This window comes from Narcine bancroftii, chromosome 7, assembly GCF_036971445.1.
Source record: "Narcine bancroftii isolate sNarBan1 chromosome 7, sNarBan1.hap1, whole genome shotgun sequence".
In the NCBI taxonomy this organism is placed as follows: domain Eukaryota; kingdom Metazoa; phylum Chordata; class Chondrichthyes; order Torpediniformes; family Narcinidae; genus Narcine; species Narcine bancroftii.
Genome location: NC_091475.1, coordinates 78,558,545 through 78,574,002, shown reverse-complemented (window position 1 = coordinate 78,574,002; position 15,458 = coordinate 78,558,545). Strand labels below are relative to the sequence as shown.

The 15,458-nt window shown below is 46.3% G+C and overlaps 1 protein-coding gene across 6 annotated transcripts in view; it reads left to right on the top strand.

Annotated features, from left to right (window-relative positions):
• The window catches only part of rasa3 (RAS p21 protein activator 3), a 200,883-nt gene extending 191,355 nt beyond the window's left edge, over window positions 1–9,528 (top strand). For all 6 annotated transcript variants that reach the window (XM_069890439.1, XM_069890438.1, XM_069890435.1 and 3 more), the window contains 3 exons: window positions 3,647–3,750; window positions 5,313–5,496; window positions 7,319–9,528. In XM_069890439.1, coding sequence (XP_069746540.1) covers window positions 3,647–3,750; window positions 5,313–5,496; window positions 7,319–7,394 — 364 coding nt within the window. In that variant the 3' untranslated portion in view covers window positions 7,395–9,528. The remainder of the gene's footprint in view (window positions 1–3,646; window positions 3,751–5,312; window positions 5,497–7,318) is intronic.
• The last annotated feature ends 5,930 nt before the right edge of the window (window positions 9,529–15,458 follow it).

The following is a 15,458-nucleotide window of genomic DNA, read 5'->3' as shown; positions in this document are numbered from 1 at the left end:
GGTTTTTCCTCCTTTGTCTTTTGTCAGTGAGGTGGGCTCTGTGGTCTTCTTCAAAGGAGGTTGCTGCCTGCCGAACTGTGAGGTGCCAAGATGCACTGTTTGAGGTGATATCAACCCACTGGCAGTGGTCAATGTGGCAGGCACCAAGAGATTTTTTTAGGCAGTCCTTGTATCTCTTCTTTGGTGCACCTCTGCAATGGTGGCCAGTGGAGAGCTCGCCATAGAACACGATCTTGGGAAGGTGATGGTCCTCCATTCTGGAGACGTGACCCACCCAGCGCAGCTGGATCTTCAGCAGCGTGGATTCGATGCTGTCGTCCTCTGCCATCTCAAGTACTTCGATGTTAGGGATGAAGTCACTCCAATGAATGTTGAGGATGGAGCGGAGACAACGCTGGTGGAAGCGTTCTAGGAGCCGTAAGTGATGCCGGTAGAGGACCCATGATTCGGAGCCGAACAGGAGTGTGGGTATGACAACGGCTCTGTATACGCTAATCTTTGTGAGGTTTTTCAGTTGGTTGTTTTTCCAGACTCTTTTGTGTAGTCTTCCAAAGGCGCTATTTGCCTTGGCGAGCCTGTTGTCTATCTCGTTGTCGATCCTTACATCAGATGAAATGGTGCAGCCAAGATAGGTAAACTGGTTGACCGTCTTGAGTTTTGTGTGCCCGATGGAGATGTGGGGGGGGAGGTAGTCATGGTGGGGAGCTGGCTGATGGAGGACCTCAGTTTTCTTCAGGCTGACTTCCAGGCCAAACATTTTGGCAGTTCCCGCAAAACAGGACGTCATGCGCTGAAGAGCTGGCTCTGAATGGGCAACTAAAGCGACATCGTCTGCAAAGAGTAGTTCACGGACAAGTTGCTCTTGTGACTTGGTGTGAGATTGCAGGCGCCTCAGATTGAAGAGACTGCCATCCGTGCGGTACCGGATGTAAACAGCGTCTTCATTTTTGAGGTCTTTCATGGCTTGTTTCAGCATCATGCTGAAGAAGATTGAAAAGAGGGTTGTTGCGAGAACGCAGCCTTGCTTCACTCCATTGTTAATGGAGAAGGGTTCAGAGAGCTCATTGCTGTATCTGACCCGACCTTGTTGGTTTTCGTGCATTTGGATAACCATGTTGAGGAACTTTGGGGGGCATCCGAGGCGCTCTAGTATTTGCCAAAATCCTTTCCTGCTCACGGTGTCAAAGGCTTTGGTGAGGTCAATAAAGGTGATGTAGAGTCCTTTGTTTTGTTCTCTGCACTTTTCTTGGAGCTGTCTGAGGGCAAAGACCATGTCAGTAGTTCCTCTGTTTGCGCGAAAGCCACACTGTGATTCTGGGAGAACATTTTCGGCGACACTAGGTATTATTCTATTTAGGAGAATCCTAGCGAAGATTTTGCTTGCAATGGAGAGCAGCGTAATTCCCCTGTAGTTTGAGCAGTCTGATTCTGGCCTTTGTTTTTGTACAGGGTGATGATGATGACATCACGAAGGTCCTGAGGCAGCTTTCATTGGTCCCAGCAGAGCTTGAAAAACTCATGCAGTTTGGCATGCAGAGTTTTGCCACCAGCCTTCCAGACCTCTGGGGGGATTCCATCCATACCTGCTGCTTTGCCACTTTTCAGTTGTTCAATTGCCTTATATGTCTCTTCCCGGGTGAGGACCTCATCCAGCTCTAGCCTTAAGGGCTGTTGATGGAGCTGGAGCAGGGCAGATTCTTGGACTGAGCGGTTGGCACTGAAAAGAGATTGGAAGTGTTCTGACCATCGGTTGAGGATGGAGATCTTGTCGCTGAGGAGGACTTTGCCGACTGAGCTGCGCAGCGGGCTTTGGACTTGGGGTGAGGAGCTGTACACAGCCTTTAGAGCCTCGTAAAAACCCCTGAAGTTGCCAATGTCCGCGCTGAGCTGGGTTCGTTTGGCGAGGCTAGTCCACCACACAATTTGGATCTCGTGGAGTTTGCACTGAGGATGGCTGCATGCGCGACGGAAGGTTCGTTTCTTCTCTGGCCAGGACGGTTTTGCAAGGTGAGCCTGGTGAGCAGCTCGCTTCTTTGCCAGCAGCTCCTGGATTTCCTGGTTGTTTTCGTCGAACCAGTCCTTGTTTTTCCTGGAGGAGAAGCCCAGTACCTCTTCAGTGGATTGCAGTATGGTAGTCTTCAGCTGATCCCAGAGGGTTTCAGGGGACCAGTCCGTGAGGCGGATTGCATCCTTGAGCTTTGCTTTGAGGTTTGCCTGGAAGTTTCCTCTCACTTCGTCTGACTGCAAGTTAAATTCTTTCTTTCTTTGGCTTGGCTTCGCGGACGAAGATTTATGGAGGGGTAAATGTCCACGTCAGCTGCAGGCTTGTTTGTGGCTGACAAGTCCGATGCGGGACAGGCAGACACGGTTGCAGCAGTTGCAGGGGAAAATTTGTTCGTTGGGGTTGGGTGTTGGGGTTTTCCTCCTTTGCCTTTTGTCAGTGAGGTGGGCTCTGCGGTCTTCTTAAAGGAGGTTGCTGCCTGCCGAACTGTGAGGCGCCAAGATGCACGGTTTGAGGCGATATCGCAAGTTAAATACTATTGTAACAAATCACATTATATCTTAATCTTTAAAAAAAAAGGCTATTATACAAGATCATTATAATTAAACCCACAAATCCACTTATCTAAAAGAAAAAATTTAAAAGCCTAAAACTATAACAGATCTAACTCCTTTAATTTTTAAGAGCAATTTAAGAAACTGTTATCTTACATTTTCAAAACACAACCCCCAGGAGAGGAGGTTTATGTGGAGCTGAGTGAGATGGTGAAAACGCATTTCTTCTTGGTTTCACGAGGTGACCCTAAAAACTAAATGACCCCCCCCTCCCCCCCCACTTCCCCTTCACCTGCTTGTGTCGCGACCTTGCACGCCAGCTGTTTCCTGTACCTAAGTGTGGATCTGAGAACAGTTAGAAACTCAAGAGAGACAGATTAGTAACCTCAGCGCACACTGTTAATCAGTGCAAATGTGGGCAGGGCTGAAATTTGATTAAGCCAGTTGTAGGTCTGTTCAGATTTGGGATCCTATCGGACCCTGAGAAGGTAGGGCGAGCTGGCTTCTTGAACCTCAGCAGGCCTTCTGATGAAGATGTCCCCACAGCACCATGGGGGAGGGAATTCCAGGCTTTAAACCTTGTTGCAATGAAAGACTAATGATTTATTTCTAAGTCAGGTGGTGTGCGAACTGGAGATGAACCTTTGAGAAGTGGTGTGTCCTGTGCCTGCTGTTCTTTGTCCCCTATAGTTGAAATTCCGGCTTTGTGAGATGCTGTCGGAGTAGCTGAGGCGAGTTACTGCAGTGCACTTTACAGGTGTTGCACACTGCAGGAAGTCAAGGACAGCCCCTCAAGCCTGCCCCAACTATAAATATGATCATGGCTGGTCTATACCTTTTCTGTGCCATATTTCTAGCCACCCCCCTTTTATTCTTCGATCCATCCAATAATTATCCACATCCACCTTAAATGTGTCCAATGATCCAGCTTCCACAGGTACAGGAGCAGAGATTTACCACCCTCTGCAATAAGAAGACGGCCACAGTGCGATAGTGAAGGAGGGGCAGTGAAATTCCAAGTCTCTGTATCATGTTACCTTGCTTGCAGTGTGATGACTTGAATCCCATGTGCTTTGTCTGTTCTGTATAGAGGCCTCCCGGCAGACATTCAGCTGGACATCGATGGTGACCGTGAAACGGAACACATTTATTCACTCTTCAACACGCACAGGGCCAAACTGGAGAAGATGCAAGGTGAAACATATAGAGCCTTGCATCCCCAATGCAAGAGGTGGCGGAAGGGATGACTGTGGATGTGGGTGGAAGGGAAACCATTCTGTGGTTCTAGTAAAGAGTTTTTTTTCCACTTGTATTCTTGGGAGACTCCAATCACTGCTTGAGAAGGACACGAGTCTGAGGGACAGTGTGAGGGTCAGACACTTTGGTGTGGAACAGGTGTGGGGATGATCACAGGCCGGGTGAGGACAGCAACTTTTCTTCCCCAGTGGACTGTTGGAACTGGTTTAGCCCAAGCCTTAAGGTTAATAATCAAACTATTTGACAGCATGACATAAACGTGCTGGAGAAACTCAGCAGGTCATGCAGCATTCAAAGGGTAGCCAACACTTTGGGCCTGGTATGTAGATAATGAAGGGCCCATGCCTATGGATGCTGCGTGACCTGCTGAGTTTTCCAGCATGTTTGTGTATTGCACTTGAACTAAGCATCTGCAGACTTTCTTATTTAACTTGACACTGCTGCCATCAGATGCTGAACTTTGAGTGCATCACAGAAAGTGATTAGGTATTGAACTGGCATGGAGATGTCCCAGGGCAAATCTTTGCGATGACTCAGCCACAGAATGTTTAAAGTAACCCTAACCCCAACCACAAAATAACTTAAATAAAGCCATGGTCAACCACATGGAGTCAGAAATTCTGAAAAGGTCTATAAAGACAAGGCTCAAAATGAGGGATTTTACTCTCATAGGGAGGTTGAACAAACTGGGGTGGAAAACAGAAGGATGAGGAAACTCCTGGAGTGCTTCATAATTATGGAAAAGTATTTCTATATGTGGAATCAGAGGTTCATTACTGTCAGGGAGTCATAGCAGATTCAGCCAGGAATTGTGAGGACAGGGAATGGTAAACACAATTCGATAGGGAGCAATACAATGGGTTTAAAGGGAATCTGGATAAACACGAGGGAGAGAAGGAGGTGAGGAGTGTAAAGCAGAAACCAGCATGGAGCCTAAGGGCCAAATGGCCTGTTTCCATTGCTGTATATTCTATATAATGTTATGCCAAAAAGAGAGTTTGGCTTGAGACTGGGTTTCTGTGCAGCGACACTGATTGCTGGGCCCACGTTTCCTGTGAGAGACATTACATTTTGACCTCTCCCTCTATCAGCCATGTCCCAATTGTTGCTGATCCACTCACAGCCCTGACAAGAAACTGAACCTGTACGTGAGTATGCTTCAATACTCGGGTAGGAGCTTGTTGGTTCATTTTCTATTGTGAATTTATCTCTGCTGTCCTGCAGTTCTGACTAGTATTGTTCCTAGTGTTGAGAGGGTCATCAGGCTCATTTATCCTTGCCAACCTTTTCATTAACATTGGAGCCTTCAATCTTCTCTTTTCATGAGGATGGGTTCCAGAATTCCCACTCTAACCTTCTCCAACAACCTCCACCCTAAAAATCTTGCAATTTGAACATTTTTGCTCTCAAAACCTGCTGTTCACACTGTGGGATATATTGTTGCACTAAGAGTTGTAATAGTTCGTTAAATGGTCGCCTCTGTTTGACCTTGTTCCCAGAGGCTTGTGGCAGCAAGTCTGTTTACGATGGCCCAGAGCAGGAGGAGTATTCAACATTTATCATCGATGACCCTCAGGAGACATACAAGGTCCTGAAACAGATAATTGCTGCTGTCCAAACCCTGGAGATGGAGCATGCTCAGTACAAGAGAAACAAGTTCAAAAGGACCAAGTATGGCAGCCAGTAAGTCTGACTCTTTGTTCACTCTTTTGATTTTCTGCAATAACTATCTGCTTAAGAATAAGAATTGTATGGAGCATGAACACTAGCAGAAGGATGATGGGCTGTATGGCCTATTCTACATTATGAATTGCGTAATGTTTTGGCCTGTCGATCGTTCAGGACTCGGGTAAGGTGGCGGAGGCAGGGTCTTTGAAAGCAGAGCTCCATGGTTTCCAAGGGGATGAAAGGTTATGGTGAGCCGGTCAGAATCCAGTATTCTCAGGTTAGACAAGAGCTTATTGAATGTCAGAATGCGCTTGAAAGGCTGAATGATATCCTGCTGTTTGTGATCTGTATTCTGGGGACTACTAATTAATCTAAGAACATTGAACAATTTAGCATGGTACAGGCCCATCTGCTCATGATGTTGTGTTGACCCAAGTAAACCTACTCTGCAACAATCTATTTGTTCCCTATCTCCCATAACCCTCTATTTTTCTTCCATCCGAGTATCTATCTGAGAGTCTTTTGAATGTCCGATTTGTACCAGCTCCGTCCACCCTCAGCAAAGCATTCCAAGCACCCACCGCACTCACTGTGTAAAAAAAAAACCATACCTCTGACATTCCCCTAAATTTTCCTCCACTCACCTTAAACAGATGTCCTCTGGTATTTGCAGTCATTGGCCCAGGAAAAAAATGTTGGCTGTCCACCCTCTCTAAGCCCCCCTCGTAATCTTGTATACCTTTATTAAGTTACCTCTCATCCTTTGTTACTCCAAAGAGAAATGGCCCAGCTCCAAGAGAATGGGCAACACTCAATGTCAATCTCGCCACGAGCAGAACAAAACATCCCCTACACCTCAAGGTCTGAGTAGAACTCGGCAACCATTCCAGTCTGACTGCTGTCCTGGCTCAATTCTCTGTTGGGAAATTCCTGTTAAATCTGTTCCAGGTGTGATTTCAGGCAGCATGCCCCACATGGCAACACCTTGGCAATAAACTTCTCCGTTTTTCCTCTCTGGCTCGTCATCTCACCCCCTTCACTAGAGTCTGAGAATAGTAAAGCACAGGAAGAAGACCTTCCATCTACCACATCCACAGCTACTGTTGCGCCTACTGTGTCCCATATACCTGCATTAGATATGTTGCTCTCTATGCCTCCAAAATGGAAGTGCTTGGCTAGATACTCTGCATTACCTCAGGCAGTGCTTCCCAGATTCTGACCTGCAGCCCATGGAGGATTGTCCTCATTTCTTCAATGCACAATTTGCTAACTTTAACGCCTCTAACCTTCCCTATGGTGTGGAGAATCCCAGCCTCTCCAGTCCCTACACTTTATTACTGGGTGGTTCGATGAGCATAGTGGTTTGGGCAACGCCACTACAGTGCCAGTAACCCGGGTCCGAATCCGTCGCTGTCTGTAAAGAGTTTGTACGTTTTCCCTGTGGCTTCTACGGGTTTCCTCTGGCTGCTCCAGTTTCCTCCTACCCTCTGAAAAAAGTACAGGGTCGGTAGGCTAATTGGGTTTCATGGGCCTTCTACTGTGCTGTATTGGTAAAATTAGATTAAATTAAAACTGAAGTTCCTCATGCCTGGAACCGTTTCAGTTAATCTCCTCACAAAATCTCGACATCCTTCCTGAAATCTGGGTCTGCAATTGGAGCCAAACGAGGAACGTGGAAAGCCTTTGTATTCTTGCCTTAAACCTTTGCTTCATGTCTTTAATCGGAAAGGGAAGTATCAACATTGAGCCATCTCCCAACATCTGTGAATAAGCACCCTCTTTATCTCCCAGGGGATTTAAACGGCTTTGAAGATCATTTATGTTGATTTTTTTTTAGGGAGTATCCTATCGGTGATAAGTCACTTCAGTGCTTTGTAACGGAGACCTCAGGATGTACAACCAACTCTGCGTGACCAACAGACTTGAGAAAGAGATGGGAAGCCAAACGTATTATTTAATACCTGAAGGTATTTTGTGGTCCGAAACGGAAACTTTTTGAAATCCAGAGGATATATGTGTAAAATGTACAGATTTCCAGCGATCAGCTGACTCGAATAGTCCACATCATTTAACGTCTCCACAAACTTACAATATGCACTTTAGTTATCTGTCGATAACAGATGACTAACTCTCTGCCTTTGAGGCAGTTATTTTATACCTATTTTGAGCAGCGATCAGTTCAATGATCATTGAAAGTGAACCAGTCAGCTTGGGATTCCTTTGTCAAGACTTTACAAGCACAGGGTCAGACCAACTGATATCAGAGTGACGACCTGCACTCTGGGCTAACGTTGGGATTGCTACTAATTGGGAACAGAAGATTGGAGAATGGGGCATTGTCCCAGATCTGTGCCAGCGGTGGAGCTTCATGCATTTGCCTTTTACATCTGTAGGCTTGACCTCACTCTTTCCTCCTTCTAATGCTACTGAATGATCCTATTTCCAATTTGGTATAAGACTCACTCGACATTCATGCTAACCAATCCAGTATCGACCCTGCGTTTCCTGCCACCATTCACTTTGGGTCCTGCAGCCACTGTGGGTTGCACACCCTGACTCAGTCCCCTGGCTGCAGCCTGTACCAAATGCTCAGTAGTGGCACTTGGTCAGAGTCTCTTGTCTGCAATTGGACAATCGATCTCACATTTATACCACTTTGACATGTTTACAGTGTTCAAAAGCCCATTGATTTAATGGGTGTAAACAAGAAAGATGGCAGATGCTAGATAATTAGAGAAACACACAAACTGCTAGAGGAACTCAGCAGGTCAGGCAGCATCTGTGAAAGCCAAAAAACAGTTAATGCTTTTGGCCCGAAATGTTGACCATCTTTTGCCTTTCATGGATGCTGTGTGACCTGCAGAGTTCCTCCAGCTGTTAATATGATTCCTCCTTGATTTGATGAGACTGTGTATACTGCAGCAACAGTCTGCAGTTCACAGGACCGTCACATGTCCCTACAGACACTGTGACCCTGTGCATACCCTCCACTGACATTGCAATGAGTGACCCTATGTGAGTGTGTCCAATCTTGACTGGAAATGGTCCTGTCCAGGCTCTCTGTGCCATTCCCTAACCTCAGTGATAGACTTCAGACCCTGGTGTTCTATGAAATACTTTGTACTGACCCAGCTCCTTGCTTCACTTTTAACCGATTTAAAACTTCATTTGCAATTGCACATTTTTATCTAAGAGACAAAAAGTTATTGGTGATAGTTAGAATTCCATTTCCAGCATATTAGAGTACCTTTTTTTAAACAACCAGACATAGCAGTAAAATTAATGTATCGTGTTTTAGCTAAGTGTTGTATATGTGTATATGCTATGGTTTCTGTTACTTTAAAAGGAAATGTGACTGTCCAGTTAAGCCCATGTGATGGAATGTCCTGCATTCCTTGTAACGTAAATCCAGAACATTAAAAGCTTGGTTCATCGACAAGCAGGCTCTCGTAATCAGCACTTCTGAGGGAGAGGACAACATGACTTTGGAGTTGTATCGAGGGATTGTCTGCTCTGACACAAGGGCAGAAGTGAGGGGAGGGCCTGGATGAGTAAGACAGCATTGAGCGCCTAGCTGAGATAGGGCTGTGTTGAGCTAGTGTGCAGACTGTGAGAAAGGTGGTGTTGAGCGAGATTTTGGGCTGAGACAAGGGGAAGAAGCAGGGCAGACTTTGAAGCAGCATTAAGAGTATATCCAGGTTAAGATCAGGGAACGTTGAGGGATAATTTGGGTTAGGATTCGGCAGTGTTGAGAGTGTATCGAGTTGGTACATTGCCAATATTGAGGGAGTATTTGGGTTGGCATTTCAACAGTTTTGAAGGAGTATCTGGTTGGTAGATGGGCAGTGTTGAGATAATGTTGAGGGGTTGGGCAATTTTGGGTAGTGCTATGGGAGTGCCCAGACTAAATCAGGTTACTCAGTATATTTTATTGATTTGGCACCTGTCATGTCAAGCCTCTGCAGAATAACCAAGCTTTTACTGTACATGGATTATCAATTGGACACTGTGTATTTTAACTGCCAAATAAAACCATGTTTTTAACCATGTTGTGTTCTTGATTTAAACCTGACTTGGATCACAAACATTGAGCAGAAAATGGAAATGAGTAAATGTTAGTTTGATACCAAAGGCCAAATCCCACTGATATGAATGAATCTCATCAGAAAGTAGTCCCAGTATTTCGTGGAGTGAAACAAGAAAGCCAGCAGACACTGTCATTGTAGTTAATACACAAAAGTTCTGGAGAAACTCAGCAGCGTCTGCAGGACCTTGACATAAGGGCTCAAGCACAAAATATTGGCTATATTGTTTTTGCCTGCTATGAATTTCTCCAGCATTTTTGTGGATAAACCCAGTACCTCACGTTCTGCTCCATTCCCAAACTTTAACTGAACTGTACATCGTATCTGTCTGGCAAACAAAGGAGGATCCAAAGCAATTCCCCACCACCAAATACTGGAATCTGGAACAACACACAACCTTTTGGAGGAACCCAGTGAGCTGAGCAGCATCAGTCTTGATGAAGAGGTCTGACCCATGACACCGACCATTATTTTTTCTCCCACTGGCACTGCTCAGCCTGCTAAGTTCCTCCAGCGGATTGTTGCTCCCAGTTTTTTACAACTGAATTCCAGAGAACAATAATGGATCTACATTTTGAACAAACTTCACAACAGCCTCCAGGGTCGAGAGCATTAGAGATGAGCAATCCTCCTCGTGTCGGATCTAAACTCCATCCTCAGCTGGGGAGGCACTGTCTTATATCTGGACAGTCAGCAGTTCAATCACTGAATGCCTTCTTAATCGTGATTGGCAGAGTTTGGAATCCGGGGTATGAGAATGAACCTGTGCCAAGATCAGATTCACAAGAGGCAGCACAGGTTCAAAGGGCTGAATGGCCAGTCCTGTCTTGGTGAAGTAAACTCTGTGATAGTACAGATTCTATTCTTTCTTCTTTGGCTTGGCTTCACGGATGAAGATCTATGGAGGGGTATGTCCACGTCTGCTGCAGGCTCGTTGATGACTGACAAGTCCGATGCGGGACAGGCAGGCAGGGTTGCAGTGGTTGCAAGGGAAAATTGGTTGGTTGGGGTTGGGTGTTGGGTTTTTCCTCCTTTGTCTTTTGTCAGTGAGGTGGGCCTTTGAACCTGTGCTGCATCTCGTGAATCTGATCTTGGCACAGATTCTATTACCAATGTGTATATGTACAGATGGTAGTGTAGGATGAGTGTGATTGGCTGAGAGTGTAGCCACACCTACTGGCAGGTCTTAAAGGATTGCTCCTAGCCAGATCAGGTCATTCTGGACTGGTCGACCTACTTGTGATATGCTCCAGTCTTTTAGTTAATAAAAGCCTTGGTTTGGATCAACAAGTCTTTGATTCTTTTAATGCAAACTCAGAATGTCAGGTTGAAGATATTGCCATGGTATGGGGGGGGGGTGAATTTGAGAGATATTGGGGGTGGGGACAGTGTGGTATTTGGAGAATCTAGCCCTTTTTCCACTGGCACCTTGCCCCAGGAATTAACGGGGAATTAACTGGGACAGAGTCTGTAATGGAGGATTTAGACCAGCTTATGCAAGAAGGGATGCAGTTGCATCAGAAGACATAATCTAAATTCCACCATGGGGCCCAGGGATGCAGTTGAATACCATATAACCATATAACCACTTACAGCATAGAACAGGCCAGTTCGGCCCTACTAGTCCATGCCGTAGCAAATCCCCACCCTCCTAGTCCCACTGACCAGCACCCGGTCCATACCCCTCTAGTCCCCTCCTATCCATGTAACGATCCAGTCTTTCCTTAAATGTAACCAATGATCCCGCCTCGACCACGTCTGCCGGAAGCTCATTCCACATCCCCACCACCCTCTGCGTAAAGAAATTTCACCTCATGTTCCCCTTATAATTTTCCCCCTTCAATCTTAAACCATGTCCTCTAGTTTGAATCTTCCCTTTTCTTAATTGAAAAAGCCTATCCACATTTACTCTGTCTGTCCCTTTTAAAATCTTAAACACCTCTATCAAGTCCCCTCTCAATCTTCTACGCTCCGGAGAAAAAACCCCCAGTCTGCACAACCTTTCCCTGTAACTCAGACCCTGAAATCCTGTCAACATTCTCGTGAACCTTCTCTGCACTCTCTCTATTTTGTTTATATCTTTCCTATAATTTGGTGACCAAAACTGTACACAGTACTCCAAATTTGGCCTCACCAATGCCTTGTACAATTTCATCATAGCCTCCCTACTCTTGAACTCAATACTCCGATTTATGAAGGCCAACATTCCAAATGCCTTCTTCACCACACCATCTACCTGAGTATCAGCCTTGAGGGTACTATTTACCATAACTCCTAAATCCCTTTGTTCCTCTGCACTCCTCAATTGTCTACCATTCAATGTATATGACCTATTTAAATTTGCCTTTCCAAAATGTAGCACCTCACATTTATCTGTATTAAATTCCATCAGCCATTTCTCAGCCCACACCTCCAGCCTTCCTAAATCACCTTTTAATCTACGGTAATCTACCTCACTGTCCACAACACCACCAATCTTTGTGTCATCCGCAAACTTGCTTATCCAATTCTCCACCCCTACATCCAGATCGTTAATATATATAACAAATAATAGTGGACCCAGGACCAAACCCTGAGAAACTCCACTAGTCACTGGCCTCCAATTGGGCAAACAATTTTCTACCACTACTCTCTGACACCTCCCATCCAACCACTGCTGAATCCATTTCACTACCTCTTTATTTATACCTAATGCCTCCAACATTTTTCCTATCTCCTGTGGGGAACTTTGTCAAAAGCTTTACTAAAGTCCAAATAGACAACATCCACAGCTTTCCCTTCATCAACCTTTTTTGTAACCCCCTCGAAGAACTCAATCAGATTTGTCAATACATAATCTAATTTACACCATGAGGCCCAGGATGCATATGAATTAGTAGACACATCTAAATTCCACCATGAGACGCAGTTGTCTTTTGTTGGTTGCAGACTGTCAGGAAATCTTGAAGATAATTAAATCGAGAGAGAAGGCGATACTGGCACCGCCTTCAAATCATGGGCAATTAAGCTGTGGCAAATAGTGGGAGAGTGTATATAACCCTGAGGGAGGCGGGTGAAGGTATACTGACGTCCCTTCCAGGTAAAGGCGAACTGATCCTGTGAGACCTCATCTATAAGAATACTGAAGAAGGCGTTAGCGAGATCAATGACAGCATACCATGTTCCTGAGTTCCCAGTAGCAATGTTTTCAATAAGGGTAACAATGTCCGGAACTGCTGAAGCAAGTGGTGGGGCATGTTTGTTCAAAAAAAGATAGTCAACTGTCATTCTCCAGGAGCCGTCCGGCTTCTGGACTGGCCAAACAGGGCTATTAAAGGGCGACGTTGCGGGCCTCACTACCTCTTCTTCTTGCAAAGCATCGATGGTGGCAGTAATCTCTTCCTGCCCCCCAGGGAGACGATATTGTGGAATGCACACTGGTTTCGGGGGTGGGGGGAGGCACTATCACAGGATCCCACTTAGCCCGACCCACCACTAGTCTTTTTGTAATAGTCCGAATTCCAAATCCAAATCCCCCTTGGTTAGTATTAAGGGCCATACCGGCTAACATATTGATACCCAGGATTCACTCGTCAGTGGCAGCCACCATATAGGGGAAGGGCCATCACCCACCGTGGCGCAGACCTTTATTTCCTTCACCAGGGTGATCGCTCCTCCCATCCCCTCTATTCGAAATGTCGGTCCAGTCCAGAGGTCGGGGTTACCAGGAATCACCGAGTGCTCCGCACCAGTATCGACCAAGGCCAAATATTGGTGGTCATTACCCTCACCCCAATGGAATGTTAATGGTATGTAGGACTGTGGGTCCCCGTGTATCCACCATATCTCAATGGAGCAGACACGGGGGCCCTACCCACACCCTCATGCTTTAGTAGGGTTCGGGGGCTTCCAGGCCCTCATGCCACTATTATCCATAAGAGACTTTTTAACCATTTGTTGTATCTCATCATGGGTAACTGGAGCAAGAGAAGCTGGCTCAATAGGAGCAGCAGTGGGAGCAGAAGGCACAGTTGGGCCAGGAAGTCTCAATAGCTGGGGATGATATTCCCCTGCCTTCCTCTTATAAAGGGCATAAAGGACCATGGTAGGTTTCCCATCATCATCACTTTTAGGTACACCTAACTTTAACAAGGTTAAAAAAAGGTCCCTTCTTGTCGGTCCGTTATTAATAGCAGCCCTCTCTTTTCATCCTGGTTGTCTGATTTAATCTGGGTTGTACGTGAGTTGATTTTACCTCCCAACTCTAATTCACGAAGCCCAGATAAGGTGTGCACTGCCTCAGACACAGGGTGCCCAATTAGCGGACTAGTTACGGACAGAACCAGTCCCCGTACAGTGGGTTGGGCGGAACAAACCAATCGGGTATGCATTCCGGCTGTGAATATCTCTTCATCAGGGCTCCCCCCATGTACCCACAGCCTCAAACGCCCTGCCTACAAGGCAGAGGCCAGAGCCTGCTGACGAATTACTGCTATACCCTCCTCTGGGGTGCCCCAATTGTTCTGCAAATGTAAATCCCAATCTACTGGTGATGGGTATACGCGTAGCAGGGCATCCCCTAGAGTAGTAAGTAAGTAATTCACCTCTCTTCCTCTACCCCCCAGCTCAGCAGTAGTCAATATTCCTAATCCCAACAATTCCTCAGGAGTTAAATATACATTACCCCCTCCTTGCTCCCAAACACGCAGGAGCCAGGCCCCCAGAGTTTCTCCCACCTTTTGTCTAAATCGATCTCCAATGGTAGCCAGCTCTTTATATAGAGAAGTCACGTATCAATGACTGCTCTTGACCCCTGCTCCCACTTTGGCCCACAGGATCCTTTGCCCAGTGGACGGGACGAGGCCTAGGCCTTCCTGTAGAGGGGGTGGGCCATTGAGCATAAGCAGGGGTTCAGGTACCTTTCCCTGGGTCCTCAAGTGAGATCAGGGGATCATCTACCTCTTCAATCTCGTCAGTTACATTCCATCCCTCTCCGTCTGGAAAATCTGCTGCCTTACAGGGCGGGCGTGAACAGCAGGTGGTCCTGCCTTGGTGAGATTCTATCACCAATGTGTATATGTACATATGTACAGATGGTAGTGTAGGATGACTGTGATTGGCTGAAAGTGTAGCCACATCTACTGGCAGGTCTTAAAGGATTGCTCCTAGCCAGACCAGGTCATTCTGGACTGGTCGACCTACTTGTGATATGCTCCAGTCTTTTAGTTAATAAAAGCCTTGGTTTGGATCAACAAGTCTTTGATTCTTTTAATGCAAACTCAGAATGTCAGGTTGAGGATATTGCCATGGTGCAGTGGTTGGGGGGGTGGGGTGGGGTGGGGGGGTGTGAATTTGAGAGATATTGGGGATGGGGATAGTGTGGTATTTGGATAATCTAGCCCTTTTTCCACTGGCCCCTTGCCCCAGGAATTAACAGGGAATTAACTGGGACAGGGACCAGTGGAAAAAGAAAACAATCAGTACGCCAACATCATATCATGCCGGGGATTGACGGCCTCTACCCCTACTCATATCCCCGGTGTCAGCCAACATCGGCATGCTGATTAAACTAGTTGAGAAAGGACAGCAGAAAGTCACCGGTTTCCAGTTGAAGGTAGACTCTCCGATCCCTGGGAATGAATTGTCTTCATGGAAAAGCAGTCAGTGCTCGATTAAAGGTGCCCCAGTGGAAACAGTGCAAACGTCTTCCTATCCCGCTACGCTGCATGGCCAATTAACTGGGATGCCAGTGGAGAAAGGGCTAATGTCACCACTCTTCCCAATGTTACCTTCCTGCATGACTGTAGTATTACCCCCAGCACTCACTGCTCTCAAGACGATTGCGATAGGGAGAAGACTCCCACCTCTTTGCAGATTGTGGAGTTGCGAAGAGAGTGTGGAGAAGGAAGCGAG